This window comes from Balaenoptera physalus (assembly GCF_965194825.1).
Source record: "Balaenoptera physalus genome assembly, chromosome: 6".
NCBI classification, from domain to species: domain Eukaryota; kingdom Metazoa; phylum Chordata; class Mammalia; order Artiodactyla; family Balaenopteridae; genus Balaenoptera; species Balaenoptera physalus.
The window spans coordinates 124,964,779-124,984,488 of record NC_138885.1 but is presented as its reverse complement, the minus strand read 5'-3'; the positions used below and the strand labels follow the sequence as shown (position 1 = coordinate 124,984,488).

The 19,710-nt window shown below is 36.2% G+C and overlaps 1 protein-coding gene across 3 annotated transcripts in view; it reads left to right on the top strand.

The window, feature by feature from the left end:
• Nucleotides 1-19,710, top strand: part of CUL3 (cullin 3) — a 124,505-nt gene that overhangs the window by 42,874 nt on the left and 61,921 nt on the right. For 2 of the 3 annotated variants that reach the window (XM_082464615.1, XM_082464614.1), the window contains 3 exons: nucleotides 15,336-15,496; nucleotides 16,518-16,632; nucleotides 18,750-18,978. In XM_082464615.1, the coding sequence (XP_082320741.1) occupies nucleotides 15,336-15,496; nucleotides 16,518-16,632; nucleotides 18,750-18,978 (505 nt within the window). Of the gene's footprint in view, nucleotides 1-15,335; nucleotides 15,497-16,496; nucleotides 16,633-18,749; nucleotides 18,979-19,710 lie in introns of all 3 variants that reach the window. The other variant, XM_082464616.1, reaches the window with a different exon arrangement.

The window sequence follows — 19,710 nt, the reverse complement described above, 5'->3', positions numbered from 1 at the left end:
AATCATTCAAGAAAAGTATCTTGTTCATCAAAACAATTTGGAAAACATGGACCTGAGGGGTAAGCTGTTTAATAGCTTTCAAGGAGATTAAACTCTCAGTTTTTTTTAACTTTAGTATGATTATTAAGATTCATCAAGCTTAATTATTGTGTCTGCAAAATCATCAAGCCCAATAGCTTGTTACTTAATTGTTTATGTTTGAGAATTGGACGTAGTGATTTTCTTCTAAGATTTCACTCTCTGCTTTTCGAATTTTTATTTTCAGTTTCTTTAGTTTTGATTATTAGTTGTAATGGTGAGAGCGTGTCCTGCTTTCTTTTACTTGGTAGAATGAAGCAGTGTTTGGAAAGAATTTCCAATGAGAGCAAACAGCTGTCAAGTTTTTTGTTCTGCTGAGTGAATTCAATCAGGCCTATTACCCCAGGTTTTATAGGGCTTAGTGGCAAGAGGGTCAAGGAGAAGCTACTTCGTTTTTCAGGGTTTTGATGAAACGTTTAACAAATTATTTAGCCTTTCTGAGCCTCGTTTTCCTCTTCAGGATATAGATTAATTTTAAGTTGATATTTTGAGGTAAATGCGATAGCATGTGAAAACATAATGTCTGGGATTTAAGTGTGAAATAAGTTAACTTACTGCTGTCCTCTTTAAGTTTTGGATTTGGTGAATCTTTAAATTCCAACACAAACACTGAGATAGAAAATTACTTGTGATTTCATGGTCCATCACTCTATTGATAAAAGGAATATTTTAAAATTATTTATATACTTTTTATACCATGCTATTTTTTAAATTTCTGTTTTATTTCAGCACACACACACACCACTTTTTTTGTTGGTTGGGGGGCAAATGAAATCTCAAACCTTGAATCCTGGTTATTATGTGACCATAGTCAAGGAACTAATTATCATTCCTCAGCTTCCTCATTTATAAAATGAAAATAATATTGTGCTAATTGGGTAGAGTAGCCATGAGGCTTTTAAAGGAGCCTTTCATATGAAGCACCTATATGGCCTGGACTGTAGTAATGTGCTCAGTAAAAATTAACTAGTATTAATATTTCCCATCATCTTTTCATCAAACCCAGCTGGTAGTACCACACCCCTAGATAAACCCAGCAACTTGCCTTTCCTGGGCTTCTGCTGGTAGAAACCCGACTTGGGAAACCTCACACAGGGTAGCTCAGTGCCAGTATTTGTCCATTTTCACAAACCTCTAGTCAGCCCTCCACACTGCTCAGTAGTCTCCCGCTTTCTCTATTCAGCTCATTCCACCACTTTGAAAGAGTTATTTCTCTTCAAACCTCCAGCTGTCCTGCTGGTCCCCTTACTCTTAATAAACAATCTTGCCTTCTGCCTCTCAGAAGGAGAAAGCATCAGGTGGAAGCTGGGTTCATCTCTTGCCTCTGAATCTACAGGTTTCCCTATATTTTCTCCCCTTTTGTGTTTCTCTTTTTCCCTCCCATTTTAATGGAGGGCAGTGTTTCCTCACCTATCAAATGCCATTTCTTCACTTGTGCTAAGAATCTCATTTCTTTCTACTTTGTCAAAAAACAGAATTATTTTCAGGTTCTGCCTTTTTACTGGTCTTACTCATCAGCACTGGACACATTCAGGTCACTGGCATCCTCAAAATAAAACCCCACTACATTTTCGGCTGGACCCCTGCACTGCTTCCCAGGGTGTCTCATTGCCATGCACAGCTAAATGTCTCATAGGAAATGTTGACACTTGCTATCTCTTTTTTCTCATCTTTTATTCATTTTGAATATGTTTTAGTCACGCTTCTATCTCAACTCTTCTATTCCTTCTTGCTCTTACTGGGATTGCCGCGTTTGCGCGTCTCTGAAAGCAAAGCTCACTGCTACTCCTCATGCTCCTGGATTCTTCCAGCAGCATCGGCACAGTTGACGACTCTTCTCGTCTTCTAACACGTTGGGTTCTTAATTTCTGTGACCAAACACTCCCTTGGTATGCCTCCTGCCTTTCTGTTTCTTCTCAGTCACTCTTCCTTCTCCTCTGCCCTTTAAAATAGAGGCATTCTTGGGGCTTACTCCTAGGCTTCCTTCTCCTGGTACCTGTTATTTGCTTACCTTAGCTCTCTGTTGTGCCTCTGTTCAGGTGATTCCCACATTATGTCTCCAGCCTCATTCTCTGAGATTCAGACTCGTAAGTTCATTTATCTAGTTGGTGGCTCCCTTCATTGTCTGAGAGGTACTTCAGACTTGGCGTTTCCAAATGAGCTCATAATCAGTGTCATTCCATCTGATCATGACAGAAACCTGGGAATTATTCTTGTCAGTTTCTTCTCCCTCTCTCCCTACATCATGTATTTCTAGAACCTGAAATTTCTCTGTTTTCATATCTACTACCTAAGACCAAAGCACCTTCATTTCTTAGTAACTAGTCATATAACATTCACTATGCTCCCCTCTCTTCTCTATAAAGCACATGATTATGTTACTGCCCTGCTGAAGTCCTTCTCTCTCATCTTGGAATTTTCACACGTCTTCTGTCTGGATATGTTTCCACCCTTTATGTGATTTTTTTTCCTACTTATCCTTTAAGTCTTAGCTTAAATTTCTGGTAAGCTTTCCCTGACTCATGCTGTGTACTGCACACTGGCACCAGCTGCTCTCACTGTACTCAGTACTACTCCTTTTGTAGCATTTATCATTATTAACAACTGTTTAGTGCCTCGTTTCCTCACTAGACTGAACTTTACTGGGGGGGATGTCTGTGTCACCACTGTGTCTCCAACACCTAGCACAACTCTCTGCACAAACAAGGCACTCCCATACATCTTTGAATTAATATACACATTCTTTTTTAATCGTGCTTTTTTCAAAATGCTTATTAAAATATGCAATTACAGATTCAGAAAGAAATTTAAGTGTTGATAAGGTATCTTCATGTTCTATAAGGTAGACTTCTTTCATCTTTCATTCTCTTTATTTTTCCTTTTTATGTGTAGTGTTCTGGGCTTAGTTAAATAAGTGCTTTTAAAAATTAAGTGCTTTTTAAAATTTATATACATTGAAATGTGCAGAACTGAAGTGTATAAAGTTATTTTTGACACATGTATGCTCCTTTGTAACCAATACTTCAGTCAAGATAAATAAATGCTTTTAATTTTCCAAAGATCAAAAAAAAACTTTCTGTTGACATCTACGTTATTTTCTGTGAGGATTTTTACCCTCAATTCAGACTTATCAGATCACTTTACCTGCTAGATAAGACATACACCTGAGGTGTACAGGTTTCTAGACAGATTTCTCTTTCCTATGAATTCTGGCTCTAACTGTTGGAATTTTAGATCTCAGGCTCAGAGGGAGGAGAGAAGATGCTGCACTGTCTTCCCACCTCCCTCCTACTCAGCTAGCTGACTTTTTCCTCTAACAAGGAGGTGTCTGTATCTAAAATGCCCTGTGTGAGCCTCAGTGTATATAGATAGCATGGGACACACTGACTCTTGAAAGTGGAAATGGAATCAGTCACAGGTTACGTGGAGGCAGCCGTTGGTCACAATTTGTCCCCACTCACTTTGTTGTTGGCAGGTTCAGCGTTCCAGAAAGAAAAGTGTACGTGTCTCTAGATGGAACATGTGATCTATACCCCCTTCTAACATTTGAGACTTGCATTATGTATTTTGCCCCTGAAGGCGCTGGAGTTTGTAATCTCTGCTTTGTTTCTTATTTTTAATTCATTCTTTTCTTTAAGAAAAGTTAACACGTTAAACTTTTAAGATTGGTTTGAGCCTACTTAGTATAAGTTTCCTTTTCAGTTTTTTAATTGTTTAAAAGATGAATGATTGGGGAAAGATCTGATTATTTTATGGAGAAAATGTGTTATAGGTTATATAATAGCTTTAATTATCAAAATTATCTACAGGTATATTAATATTCAGTTCATTTCCCTCCCCCCCTTAAACTATAAAATGAATACAGTATCAAGGGAGAGTTAAATTTATGGATGGTATTCTGTAGGTTACTTTTGAGCAATTAGAATTAATGTCAAAAGATACAGGAAAGCATTTCCTATTGTGATATGTAGGGCTAATAGAAGGTTAATAGAGGAATTTTCTGCATAAAACTCTGGTTATTTTCAAAGATATTTTCATGTTTTTAGTTGAATTTATCTATATTCCCAGGCATTTTCACAAATAACAAAGATATAGTACTATTGCAGGTTATCCTTAAAGACTAGAGGCTATAGATTCAAAGCCCTGGGGTGGAGAGTTGACCCAGGAAAGGAGGGTCACTGCTTCTTTGAGCTATATGGGAAGTCATCAAGGATGGTGGGTGAAGAGGTGAGGTGGAATGTAGCAACAACTTTGTGAAGAGGAAAGAAGCTGAGGAACTCTTCTGATGCTGTTGGTCTCCTTAATAAAGTAGAAGGTGGGGCCATCAGTTATGGGTGACAGAAGCATGTCAGGTGTTGAGGAGTGTGGTAGACTGAGTAATGGACCCCCAGGTATGCCCATGACTAACCTCTGGAACCTAGGGATTGTTACCTTATATGGCAAAAGGAACTTTGCAGATGTGATTAGGTTGAGGATCACGAGATGATGTTTTCCTAGGTTATCCTGGTGGGCCCAGTAGAAGTGCAGTGTCTTTATAAGAGGGCTGCAGGAGGGTCAGAGTAAGAGAAGTCAGTATGATGACAGAGGCAGAGATTGGATTGATAATGCTTTGAAGATGGAAAAGGGGCTATAGCCAGGGAATACAGGTGGCTACTAGAAGCTGAAAAAGTCAAGGAAGTGGATTCCCCCCTCAGAGCCTCCAGAAAGAACCAGCCCTGCCGACATCTTGATTTATCCTAGTGAAACTGTTTTCAGTCTTCTCAACTGTAGAACTGTTAGAGAGAATAAGTAAGGTACTAAAGTTGTGGTAATTTCTTCAGCAATGATAGGAAACTAACACATGGGGGAAGTTTGGAATATCCCCTGTGCTGGGGTCAACTATCTATAAATAAATAAGTGGATCATCTGTAATTGTGAGGGGATAATTTAGGGTAAGTTGGCACAAATTTTGTATAGTGGAGGCAGTCAGCAGCATTTGTACTTTTTTCGGAGGTACTTAAGCAGTCTTAGAGAAGAATATTCAAAAACTAAGGAAAACCTACTGATATAATTTGGCTTATTCGGTATGGGGAAGAATTCTAAGATAGTAGCATTGTTAAAATTGTTGATCGTGAATCTGTGCTGTTTAATAAGCAGGCAAGTGAATCACAAGGTCCCAGGAAACAGAAGTATTAGGTGTTTCGGATCAGTAGACCTGAAGATCCAGTTAGAATGAGGAGCAGTTGAAGTGTAACAAAGGGAGAGGTGGGAGGAAAAAAGAGGATCTTTAATACCAGAGATATTTGATGTCTTCTAATGATGAGTCTCAAGATTTGTCCATATCAATATGTGGGTGAAGGGAATCCTGATAAGATGGGAGATGAAAATTTAGGCATCTTTAAGGAGTGTGTCAGATTGGTCATTATTATGAAAGTTGCAGTTACCAAAGGTAATAGATGTCAAGGAGTAGAGTTGAGAGAAATAATGTAAGCTGTTTGCTGAAGCTACCAAGGATTTGTATGTCCTTGGAGATCAGAAGGCAGGATGAGAACATGGAGATGACAGAATTTGTGAGTCTGTTTTTTCTCTCGTAGATTTTGATACTTTTAGTTCCAAAAAATACTTCTTTACTGTATTCTAGATTGCACATTGAAAAAAGTTTGAAAATAGCTGTATTCTGGAAGAATACAGATAGGTTGCTTAAGAGTCTTCTTGGTACTTTCTCTGTTTTCAAAATAACATCTTAGAAGAAAATAGGATCCAGTGGCTTTGGGACTGTTAAGCTTCACACTTGTTCAGTATGTTTACTTACTGCTTTTGCAAGAAAGGTCTGTGCAAGACAGGTTCCCCATATGTGCTCTAGTTTTTACATTTGTGACTGACAGTATAATACCTTGGCATCTTTTTATGGTTAGGTCAAAAGCCAGGTACTAGGCCTTTATGTAAAATAAAACTAGGGCAACATCGTAAATACTGTAAAGGTTAAGAGTATTGTGCTTGATAATTAGGATTTCTTCCTTGCCGTCCATTTTAGCTCCTCTTTCAAACAGATTGATAGAACCATAAACACCTTGATTACTATGCCCTGTGAACTGTTTTTGTGTGTGTGCACTGATTATGTAGCAATCTATGACTGAGTTCAGGGAGGCAAGTATTAATTCAGCCAGAGGTAGGCCCTGTGGTGGTGCAGTCATATCTTGCTGTAGGAAAGGAAATGAAACTTTTGTCCATAAACGGGAGTGCTCCCCATATATATACATGTGTGTGTGTGTGTGTGTGTGTGTGTGTGTGTGTGTGTGTATGATAATTTTATGTAATACCATATATATATATGATAATTTATTTATGCAGAGTTGAGCTAACATTCATTCACCTTTGCGCTTATGTGGATAATAAATTCATTCATTCAGCAGGTGTACAATGACTGTGTATTATGTATCAGACACTATATTCTAAACAACTGGGTTCCTTTTTCCAGTTTCTTCTATCACTGGGCAGTTTTATGATGTGGACATCCCATTTGGGCAGATAATCCTGGTTTCCCAAGCCTAATTTAAGAACAGTGATTTTATCAATGATCCAGGTGTAAGCTATCAAAGCGTATTAGAAATCTTTAGTATTGTTTCTTTTCTCATTTTTTATTTTGAATTTGATAATAAAATTCTCATTAAAGAAGTGACTTTCTAAGGCTTTAGATACCTAATTGTCATCAGAAGTTATTTAAAACCATCATTATTAGAACACTTAGAAACTCAGCAAAAATATTAGATACTGTAGCAATTATTCCAACCACTTGATAGTATATTAGCCTTAAACTAATTTGAAAGTCCTCTTCTAATTTTTTTAGAAAACTTTTGTTGATATATAACATAAATTAAACTACACAATTTTTTTTTGCCAATTTTTTTAAAAATGTGGGTTTTCTGGGGTTTTGTTTTTAGTAATTTGTGGGAGTTCTTTATATATTCTGGATAAATGTTCTTTGTCAAATAATATATGTATTGTGAGGTAATGTCTTCCATTCTGGGCTTGCCTTTTCTCTTAATGGTGTCTTTGAAGAGAAGTTTTTAATTTCAATTAATTTCAGTTTTTCAATCTGCAGTTGTTGGATAAAGTGTTGTAAACATACCAGTTAGTCAGATTTACTAATCAAGTTCAGATCTTCCACGTCTTTACTAAACTTTTTGTCTGCTTGTTCTATCAACTACCAAGAAATATTAAAATCTTCAGATTTGATTTGTTTGTTTATTCTTTTAGTTTATATATTTTGAGGTTTTGTTACAAAGTGAATATCAATTTAGGGTTTTATCTTCCTATTGAATCGACTTTTTTATTTTTCTGAAATATTCTTTATCACTAGTAATACTTCTTGCTTAAAGACTACTTTGTCTAGTGTTACTAAATGAGCTTTCTTACAATTAATGTTTGTATGGCAAACTTCATCTCATCCTTTTCTTTCCACCTTTTTGTGTCCTTATATTTAAGGTGTGTCACTTGTAAGTACCATATAGTAACATGCTTTTAAACCTATCTGATAATCTTTGTTTTTAAATTGAAGCATATAATTCATTTACATTTAATGTGACTACTGATGTATTTGGGTTTATATTTGCCGTCCTACTGTTTTGGTTTTTTCCTGTTTGTCTTATCTGTTCTTTTGATTTTATTCAGCTTTCTTTCCTCCTTTTAGGTGAATCAAGTATGATTTATTATCCTGTCCCCTTCCCCCATTAGCTGTTATTTATATATGCTTTTATTATTATTATTTTAGGGATTACCTTAGCGATTACAACATAGATCCTTGACTTATAGTTTACCTTATATTAGTTTTTTTTTTAAACCACTTCTGGATAGTATCAGAGTCTTAGAATACTTTGACTTCCTGGGGCTTTTCCCCCTTAGTTTTTAGACATTTGATCCTGGAGTGCTTGTTTTGTTTTGGTGTGGGGACAGGCCTGGTAATTTTTCCAACATTGTGTATGAAAAATTGTGGAGGCCCTGGATGATGATGTTTTCCTTCATAGGATCATAGATCACCATGATCTAGTTGAAGCTGGCTTTTAGGCTTTGTTAAGGTTGATCTGTTTTCAGTTTGCCTTTTTTTCCAGGGCATGTTTTTACACACAGGAAATAACCCACCCCTTCTGGGGTCTCAGTTAAAAGCCTGAGTTGTTTACTGGTTTGCCCTTCACGTTACTGTGCCTTGAGATACTAGCTTTTGTCTCTCTCTGCTGCAAGTCTGCCAACAGTCTCTGTTCAGCTCTTTAGTCTCCCACTGCTGCTTTCTGTTTGGTATTTTGGTGTCTCATCCATGCTTAGCTGATGTGTCAGTAAACATCTCAGTGAAAATTACTTGCAGAATTTCTGGCTCTTTACATTTCTCTCTTCTTCAGACTTCTGCCTCGTAAGTCTTAGCTGCTTGATAGCCAGCCCACCTGTGACTTTCTGCTTGGCCTCTTATTTCCAGTCCTCCAAATACAACAAATGACCCAAGGGAACGAGTGAAGGCGAACGTAGGGCTCCTCTCAGTATACTTGTCTTTTCTCCAGAATCCGGGCCCCGCAAGTCCAGGTTGCTTTTGGTGCTCTTTGATGCTTTTAAACAGTATTTGTTCGTTTGTTTTAATTGTTGTAAAACGCACATAACATAAAATTTATTATCTTAATCATTTTAAAGTGTACAGTTAGCTCAGTGGTGTTAAGTACATTCATACTGTTGCACAGCCATCACCTCCATTCATTTCCAGAATTTTCATCTTGCAAAACTAAAACCCGATACCCATTAAATGATAACTCCCCATTCCCCACCCCCTGGTCACCACCACTGTACTTTCTGTATGAATTAGACCACTCTAGCTAGCTACCTCATATAAGCGGAATCATAGAGTATCTGTCCTTTCGCAACTCAAGTTTCATCCATGTTGTAGCCTGAGTCTGAATTCCCTTCCTTAACAGATTAGTGGTTACCAGAGGGAAAGGGGGATGGGGGCAGGGCAAGATGGGTAAAGGGGGTTGGCTGTGTGATGACAGAAACTAAACATTTGGTGGTGAGCACGTTGTAGTGTATACAGAAGTCATAATATAATGTTGTACACATGAAATGTATGTAATGTTATAGACCAGTGTTGCATCAATTTTTAAAATTGCCTTTCTTTTTCAGGCTGAATAATATTCAGTTGTATGGATATACCACATTTGCTTATGCATTCATCTGTCAGTGGTCACTTGGCTTGTTTCCACCCTTGGTCAATTTTGAATAATGCTGCTATGAACATGGGTGTATGAATATTTCTTTAAGACCCTTCTTTTGACTCTTTTGAGTATAAACCTAGATGGTAGAATTGCTAGATCATATGGTAATTCTGTTTTTATTTTTATTTATTTATTTACCCTTTTTATTAAAAAAATTTTTTTTATTTTTTAAAAATTTATTTAATTATTTTATTTATTTGGTTGCGCCAGATCTTAGTTGCAGCATGCGGGCTCCTGCCGCTTTTCTGTTCTCTTTTTTTAAAAAAAAGGTAAACGAAAACAGTTATAGATCTTCTTGCCTTGAAGACAAGAAAGTGAAAGAAGAATTATTTAAGTTTAATTAAGCTCCTTGACAGTGTGCTTAATAAACCAACTTTCAGAGCTATTCACTTCAATTTAAAAAGTGGTCTTTGCCTAAATAAATAGCTGCCATTGGTCATAAGTGGGATCAAGCAGGGAAGTGTAGATAAATGAGTACTAATCCATAACTGCCCTTAGTTCATTAGTTGTGTTATTAAAAGTCCTGAACTGCTGGTATTTGAAGCAAAAATTTTATAACAAGCTCCCTCAAAAAATAATTGAGACAAAGGACTATTGTATTTATATTTGTAGTACTCAGTGTTCAGAGTTGAATGTAACCCAAAGGTTAGTTTTAGAATTTGCTTCCCAAATACCTATGTAATCTTACAAGAAAACATTGTTCATATGAGACACTAGATATGAGTGATATTGAAAGAGCTTATAATTTGTCCTTTCCTTGGGTGCATCATTGATTCCTATGCCCAGTACACATTTATCCCAGTTTGCTTTTTCGTGATACAATGACTGTTGGTTAAAAATATTTCCCGAACCATTTCTTCTGGATAAAGTAGTAAGAGTTATTTTTTGAAGTTCATTATCAAATTTTTGTTGTTTTATTTTTATTTAAATACCACTCCCTGAGTCATGAAGCTTTTTAGCCCACTTGCACAGTCACTCCTTGACTTTGCACAGGTTTAGCTTTCATAAAATCTATATTTTTGCATAGTGTGTCTTGACACATCTAAGAATACTTTTGCATGCTGAGTTTGATCTGTCATGTATTAGTTAAATATTTAGGTATCTTGGTGGATTAGGTGTCTTGGTGAAGCCATCAGTTAAGGGGAAAAGGTTTGCTTGGCCTAGGAATAGCAACTCCCAAGAGGGAACCATAAACAGAGATTTTAAATGTAATTTTATCTCTGTAGTTATGAAACTCACATCCCTTTAGTAAATCTAATGTTTGATCCAGATGTGAGGCTTTCAAATGGATTTTTCACAACATTTTATATTTAAAATGCCTGTATTTTGGCTTTCAAAAGGCAAACAGAAGCAACCACCAACTTTCTATCTCTGTTGAGCTCTCTTCAACAGATAAATGACTAATGTTGGACTCATACAAACTACCTTTTGGTCAAATTAAATATTCATATAGAAAGGTATACAAAATAAAAAAGTTTTCCAGTGATTTAAATGATCAGAGCTAAATTGATATTGTATTACATAAAATTAGCCACTTATTTTTTAACAAAGAGAGATTGCTGTTAGAATCTATTATGAAAGGCTGTTGTGTACCCACAGGCTGAATTCCTTCTGATAGTGCTGATAAACAGTAAACAGAAGATTTAGCATGTTCATTCAGCAGATATTTTAATGATCATGTGCAGGTCACAAGTTTATTGTGAATGTGTGCTGCATTAGTTTACGCACACATAAACACTCAGATGTATGTATGTATAGCTTTTATTTTACTTCATGGTAATTAATCATATGTACCAACCAATATAAATGACTATTTGGTATTACTAATTTAAGTGGCTATACTCATGTTTGCAGGTTTTCCCTTCTCTATTTATTAGCTCTCTGGTATCTATAATCATATTTCAGGGTTAACAGCTTTTCTTAATATTATGTCGTTTAATTATAATCATTATACACCTTGACGGTCTCACATTAAAAGACAAGGGTTTGGCTTTTATCCTACAACATTTGTATTTCCCTTATCCCCAGTCATCCTCCATGGATGTAAATTTTCTACGCTTTGCTCAAATACTCCAACCATGTGTTCCCATCATACCTGGCTGCTTTTACTCTGAAACATTGTTCTCTCCCATATGCATTCTGCCTGAAGAACTCATCAGCTGCACCTGGCTCTCGTTCTGTCTTTTTGCCACAGGGCTTAAGATAGCAGATATTATAGGCCAATACGGTTATAGACTCACCTGCTTTGGTAGTGATAGCATCACTGTGTTTAGGATTGAGAAGAGAGGCACCCAGGCCAGGGGAGACTGATAACAGAAAAGGAAGGAGTAATACTGAAATGTGTCTTGATCCCTAGTATATGTTGATTTTTGATCAGAGAGTTAAGCTTCAAAGGAAATCAGAGTTTTAGAGACTGTCTTTACCAGCCCTTTATGTTACCCAGGACCGGAGTGGGTAAATGACTTACTCAGGGTCACACCACCAGTTAATGGTAGAGCCAAAGATAATACGAAGAATTCTATAACTGGCACGTCCACTTTAGAAAACAAACAATTTGGCAATTTTCATATGGCTCAGTAGTACTTCTACTCATAGAAATCCATCCAAGAAAAATGAAAGCATACGTCCAACAAGAAGATTGCACCCAAGTGTTCATAGCAACGTTACTCATAGTAGACTGGAAACAGCCAGTAAACTGGAAACAGCCCCAAATGTCCATCAGCTGATAAATGGATAAGCTAAATGTGGCATATCCAATACAATGGAATACTTCAGCCCAGAAAAGGAATGGAATACTAATATATGTTCTATTAATGGACCTTAGCAACTTTACACTTGATGAAAAATCAGACACAAAAGATTACATCTTCTATGATTCCACTTATATGAGATGTCCAGGAAAGGAAATGTACAGAAAGAGAAAGCAGAGGTGCTGGAAGTGGAGATTGACTGCGGAAGGGCTGGAGGGATTTTTCCTTTTTCTTTTTTCTTTCTTTTTTTGAGTGATGGAAGTATATTCTAGAACTGGATTGTGGCAATGACTACACAATATAGAAATTTACTGTAAATTATTGAACCATGCTCTTAAAATGAGTGAATTTTACGGCATATAACTGCAATAAAGCCAAAAGGGGAAAACATTAAAAAATTTTCACTTTAACACTCTTAGTTTACTCTGAAGATTACATTGCATGTGTCTTTTGTTCTGTAATTCTTTTTTTTTTTTTTTAACTTTTAAATTTATTTATTTATTTATTTTATGGCTGTGTTGGGTCTTCGTTTCTGTGCGAGGGCTTTCTCTAGTTGTGGCAAGCGGGGGCCACTCTTCATCGCGGTGCGCGGGCCTCTCACTATCGCGGCCTCTCTTGTCGCGGAGCACAGGCTCCAGACGCGCAGGCTCAGTAGTTGTGGCTCACGGGCCTAGTTGCTCCGTGGCATGTGGGATCTTCCCAGACCAGGGTTCGAACCCGTGTCCCCTGCATTGGCAGGCAGATTCTCAACCACTGCGCCACCAGGGAAGCCCTGTTCTGTAATTCTTAAAGGTAGTTGCCTTTCACCAAAAACAATAAAATCTGACTTGGTTCTTTGACATTTCTCTTAGCCTAAATTAAGAACATTTGGTTTCCTAAGAAAGAGGTTAGTGTCTTAGTAGACATATGTTAAGTTTGCTTATATCGTTTGTATGGGATGTTATATATCCCCTACAAGATGTGCTGAATGTCACAGAGGCATATAGTACAGTTGAAACTTAACAGTACCTGCCTGAATTAACAATACTTTCTATTCTAGCTGTGAAACAGCCTGATTGATACAAAGTTCTCTCAGTGCTGTTCCACTACTATTCAGTGTATCTTCTCTGTTTTGCTCTTGTCAGTTGAGCTTTGCTCACTGAGAGTCAGTTGTATTTGTTTTCAAGCTTGTTTATGCTAGTTGTATTTCTTGTTATTACATCATTTTATATTGTGTAAGTCAATAAAAGTGTGAAAAACAATAAAATTTGTTATTTGGCAAACTAGATTGAATGTTTTGGGAAGACTTGACAAAGGCAAATCACTGAATATTGGGTAATTTGGTAATTTATAAGACTGGAGTGGAAATTGTAAAAATCTAGAAGGCCTTTTACATTGCCTCACAGTTGTCTCTGGTCATTAGCCATCTTAATGAAAGTGAAAGTAGACAGGCTAGAAATTTATGATGTATGGGTATATGTGAGAAAGACAGCATTGACTTCTAATCACAGGACTCATGTTCAAAGAAAAAGTCTTTATCTCAGTGAATGCTTATATGTTTTAAATTAAAATGTTTAAGGTGCTGGTGTGGTGTGTGTGTGTATGTTTAATAGTTTTCCTCTTTTACCACTTTAGCTAGCTAGTTACTGGTTTTGATTGCATTGGGTAAGAGTGATTCTGTATTTGGTACAGAATCTGTACCATAGAAATTTATAATCAAAATTGTAAAAATCAAATTTATAAATAATTTACTCAATAATTGGAGTGATTATTTTTTCTCATTGCTTCATAAATTATTAGATTTATGCCAGTTTTTATTGAATGTGTTTTGTTTTATGCTGAAAAGTAAGCCAGAATCAGGATGGTAGTGGAGGGTGGGGAGTGTTGGACCTGAAGGTCATGAGAGTGAAGAGTAGCTTCAGTACATAGAAAACAGTGAGGCCATCGAAAAGGAGGAGGGATGCGGCCAGGGCAAAACTCAGAATTTACAATCTTGAGGAAAGAAGTGTGAAATTCAAGAATTTATTGAAGAAGTCATCAATGAAAATGTTGAACTTAACTGAAGTTGCTGTCAGGATTTGAAAAATGTGAAATAAAATGGAGAAAGTGAGCACCAACAATGCTAATAAAAGAGCAGCTTTCCTTGTAGCCATTAGGTATGTACCATTGTGTGAGATGAGTGAAAGTTGGAGGATAGTGTCTGTGAAGAGAGTGCTACTCATGGAGAATTTAGTAAAAATTGGCTAGAAAGGTGATCAAGACCATTTAATACTAATATGGTAGAACTTCTGTTCACGTTTACCTTGTATTTGGTGTTGCTTGTATTAACAGTGTTCCTTTAAAAGTTCAGAGATCACAGTTTGCAGTGAGTCTTACTGTTTTTGGATTACAAATGCCTTTCAGAATCTGGTGAAAACTACGGACTCTTTCCAAAATACTTATGTATGAACAAACACGCAATAATTTAAAAATTTTGGGAAGTTCACAGACCCGCCAAAGCCCGGAGAGATCCTAGTTAAGAACAGAAAGGAATTCTGTTACTAATCCTTTTGTGAATTAAGAACAGTAGTTTTATTTCAGTGTATTTTGGTGTAAATACAGATTTTAAAATATTTCACAAAATAGGACTTTTATGGCCAATAATTCTGGATTATCTGTACTCTATTAAGTGAGACACCGGTAATCATGTTGGTAAGAACTTGAAAGTTAGATGACTACCAGTAAATAATCTGAAATGGCAGTAGCTAGGGGTGTTTTAATTATGTAATACTGAATGCTGCTCTATTATAAGCATTAGAACCTTTTAACATTTACCAGTAAACAGTCAGCTTAAGTCACATGCATCTGTATTTCATTCAGCTCTCAGTTTTACTTAATATGATCTTCAGGTACAGTATTTAAGAAAATAAGAACCATATTTGTGCATGGTATGGCTTTGGGGAGAAAGGAAGTTCTGCCTGCCTTGCTGTCTACCTTTCGCCTCTGCTTTCTGCTGACTTGCCTCTCTCCCTGGGTGGGGTGCTTGCTTTTTTCCTCCCTTTTTCTTAAGGTAAATGGGCAACCGCCTATAGCCGTTGTTTGTTTCAGTAGCAATTGTAAATTGTAAGGACTTACTATATATAACTTTTATATAACTTGGGAGGTACTAGAAAATTCCATGTTGCTTGAAGTGTTTCTCACCTGAAAAATTGACCACTTTTGGAATTTTATTTCCTTTATTATTGTAACTCAAAAGGATTATTTTTATGTTCGCAAGAGTTGTACTAATGTTTATATTATGGTTTTGTTTTAACTGCAGGACCGTGTGTACGTACAACAAAATAATGTGGAGAATGTCTACAATTTGGGATTAATTATTTTTCGAGATCAAGTTGTACGTTACGGGTGTATTAGGGATCACCTACGACAAACGTTGTTGGATATGATTGCCAGAGAGCGGAAAGGAGAAGTTGTAGACCGGTATAATAATCTTTTTACTCTTTGGGTTTTGGTTTTTAGTGGTTATATCTTGAGAACCGATTTCACTGTCTTAATTTTATTAAAGTAAATTAAAGTGTGATTGTCCAGCATATTATGAAAATACTCAAAAACCTTATATCACAGTTAACAAAGTTAGCTAGACTGTAACTAAAAAGCACACATTTATTTTTAGAAGAAACCATCCTAAGCTTTTATTTAATATACTTTTAAAAAGCAAATCGGCCATTAGTCTTCTTTTTGATTTTTTATGTATTTTTTTTTATGCTGGCTTTTTTTTTTTTTTTTTTTTGCTATTTGATAATATATTTTTTTCTTCTGTAAAAGGGCTTTTGGCTAGCATTTATTTTTAAGGTCTTTGAAGAAAAAAATGTTGAACATAGTCTAAAATGACTAAGAACTCTTGTACCCCTTTTGTTAAGTCGTATTCCGCCCCCCCCCAAACATTGTTGCAGTGCCATTTTTGTGACACTGCAGCCAGAGTGGCTTGAAACATGCAAGACTGCTTTCTTTGCTTCTTTGTATTCAAAGCAGCTGTTAGAGGAAGACTTGTAAAGTTCTTTTTATTTCATCTTTGGTGCTTGGTCAGGATTGCCCCAAAGCCATTTGGTGCAAAAAAAATATATTGCCTAGGAGCAACTGTGCGTTGTACCCGTGTCGAGTGCTGTAGACTCCCTCTCTCCTCCCTGCTTCCTGATAGCCTGTTGATTCTTCTTGCGCTTTTAAGTACACAGGAATATTTAGTCGTTTTAAACACATTTTCTTCAAAAATCCTAAGTTACAACAGCATGAGAACAACTTGAGATAAATAGCTGTGCAGTCAAGATACGCTTTCCAGTTAAAATTACTCTAAATCTTTATGTTATAAATTAGTTGCTTATGGAAGATTGGTCACTTAGGTTAAAAAACTTGCTCTGAAAGTCTTTCTAGCTACTTCTGCTGCATCTTTTACATGAATCTTTAATGTGTTTTTATTATCAAGTGGTTTAACTTCTTTTGACAGAGGCGCAATAAGAAATGCTTGCCAGATGTTAATGATTTTAGGTCTCGAAGGACGATCAGTCTATGAAGAAGATTTTGAGGCTCCTTTTTTGGAAATGTCTGCAGAGTTTTTTCAGGTAATCAGTGAAGATATAAATAAATACTCTTTTAAGATGTTCTTAAAATTACCGAATATAGTTAGTAATTTAAGCATTTTGACCTTTTTGTACTGTGGCCCTTTGGGGAAGAGGGTGCAAATTACACCCTTCAGCACACCTACCCCACAGTCTCACGTTCCAGTGAAGGAACTTTCTGAAAATAAGTCAAAGAGGTTGGACTTACACACGTGATTTTTAAAAAATTATATGTATAAAATATATAAACTTAGAAATAACCTTAAATTTTATTATATTTGTATGTTACTAACTATTTACCATAGATTCACAGGCAGTACATCACCAGTGAAGTTTCACTATTCAGGCTTTTTGGTAATATAAGTTACTAGTAAAATAAATATAGATATATGCATGATCTCGTAAGGCATATATATGTCTTAAAAGCTGTTGATTAGGAAATTAAAAGTCAGTAAGTACAGTTGATGAAAATTTGCAGCAGTATATACAACCCCAAATCAACTACGTTGCTGAAAGTAAAGCTAAACCAGTACTATTTTGTAATGAAATGATAACAACAAGGACTGAGTACTATGACAAATGATAAGACAATATTTATAAGGTCATGATAATCAGACATTCTTCCTGAAAGCCTCAACTATCTGAGCAATTTATAGTAGGAGCTTTGTAGTGTTGCTAAAGTAGACCTTACTGGTCAACTTTAGTAATAACCTTTTAAAGAACTAAATGAATAGAACGTTACAATAGCTCTACAGTGCGTCATTCATAGAAGCCATTGGATGAGTATAGAAGTAGACTCGGGGGGTTTCGATGTCCTTTGGACTGGCGTAACCCCCAGGCCGCTTTTCAGAAATCAGCCTGTAGCCATCAGGAAGCCTTGTGTGGCCTGTACTGGTGAGCCTGGACCATACTTCATGAACTATTAATTTTATAATGTAGGAAACAGGCTTTATTTTCTGGTAACACAGCAACTACTTCTAGATATTTTTGGCAACGTTCTTGACGTTTGCATTTGTTTTAATTACCTTCATCACAGGATAGAAATACCAGTAGATGGTTATTGTCAGGATCCCAAAGTGTGTTGCAGTGGCATATGTATACATCTGTGTGTATATATAAAATACAGTTTTAACAGGGAAGTGGCGGTCTCACCAAGATTTTTGTTTGGTGTGTTAATGTTTATTCTTAGAAACTTGATTATTTTAAACTGCTTTTTTTTTAACATCTTTATTGGAGTATAATTGCTCTACAATGTTGTGTTAGTTTCTGTTGAACAACAAAGTGAATCAGCTATAAGTATACATATATCCCCATATCCCCTCCCTCTTGCATCTCCCTCCCACCCTCCCTGTCCCACCCCTCTAGGTGGTCACAAAGCATCGAGCCAAGCTCCCTGTGCTATGCGGCAGCTTCCCACTAGCCATCCATTTTACATTTGGTATAAACTACTTTTTATTAAGAGAATGGGAAATGTTATTAAATTTTGTACATAATTTATATTAATACATCTTCTATTATGTAATTCTTAGATATATTTGTTAATTTTACTATGAGATTGAAGTCAGTTGAGCCAACATTTAAAATTTACTGGAATTTATCTAAGGCTGGTGTTAGAAGACAAGATTAATAGTTACTCAAAAGCTCTATTTCTCAAACTTTATATATATTCCTTTGAGAGCGGGAGTGGGGTGGCAGGAGGACTTTAGTAACTACCAGTATGCCAGCAAAACTGTATGATAAACATGATGAATCTTTTTAGGCATAATTTTACAATAAAACAAATCAAAGAAGAATTTCCCACTCTCACTTGGGGTCAGATGCTTCATTCTATACTTTTGATCTTCACTGGCGTGTGCTTACTTTTTCTGCTATTTGGAATACACTGGCAAAGTCTGAAAAACGCTGCTTAAGGATAATGTATTAATTAAGTCTTATGTAAGTAATGCTTTAAAGGGTATAATTCGGACTGTATGAATATATATAATAAGACAGTATATAAAATGTTAATAGTGCTTGGGATATTTAGTTTGGTTTATGAGAAACTGTAGAAACCCAGTTAAAAGCAGAAGCACATTTTGCTTCTGTGTTTTTTAAAAAAAAATCATGCTTCTTCTTTGCAGATGGAAAGCCAGAAATTTTTAGCAGAAAACAGTGCTTCAGTATATATAAAGAAAGTAGAAGCTAGAATTAATGAAGAAATAGAACGGGTGATGCACTGCCTTGACAAATCAACTGAAGAGCCAATTGTAAAGGTGGTTGAGAGGGAACTCATTTCCAAGCACATGAAAACTATAGTAGAAATGGAGAATTCGGGGCTAGTACATATGTTGAAAAACGGAAAGACAGAAGGTAAGTGTTAGCAGTTGAGAAATAATTAAAGTCTTATTGTTCTACCAGGTTCTCAGTATTTTTTTTTCTATTGTAGTTTATGAATGTCAGTTTTCAAGAAGTTGTGGTGTTTGTCATTAATTTACCACTGTTGTTACTTTACACATATTAATGAGGATTTTAGATATTCCTAGTGAATCAAGTGGCTTTTTTTTTTCTTTCATCTTAAGTCTCCTCACTTTTTGTTTTTCTTAACCCAAAAGGTAAGTTTAGGGACGTCCCTGGCGGTCCAGTGGTTAAGACCCCGTGCTTCGGCTGCAGGGGGCACAGGTTCGATCCCTGGTTGGGGAACTAAGATCCCACAAGCCACACGGCGCACCAAAGGGGGGGAAAAAAATAGAGTAGAGGAGAAAAAAAAAGAGCTTAAAAAAAAGAAGAAGATTAATATTATTGATGAGGTCAGTGATCTCCTCACCTATTCCTGTACTTTATATTTCTATAGCAGGGTGTTTAGACTCTTCTTTCCCACACACTCTCCTGTAGTTTTTGTGATTCTTTCACAGTCTGAAGTTCCAATCTTAAAATTTTTGTAAGCATTTCTTTGGGAGTTAGTTGTGGTAAGGGTACCAAAAATGCAAAAATATTTGTCTTCCATGTTGACATATTTAGATAAATTAGTAGATTGGTTTTGGGAACTCTTGTTATAGACTGAAAGAGGAGAAAGGAGAATTGCTTAAAAGTAAACATTTTGGA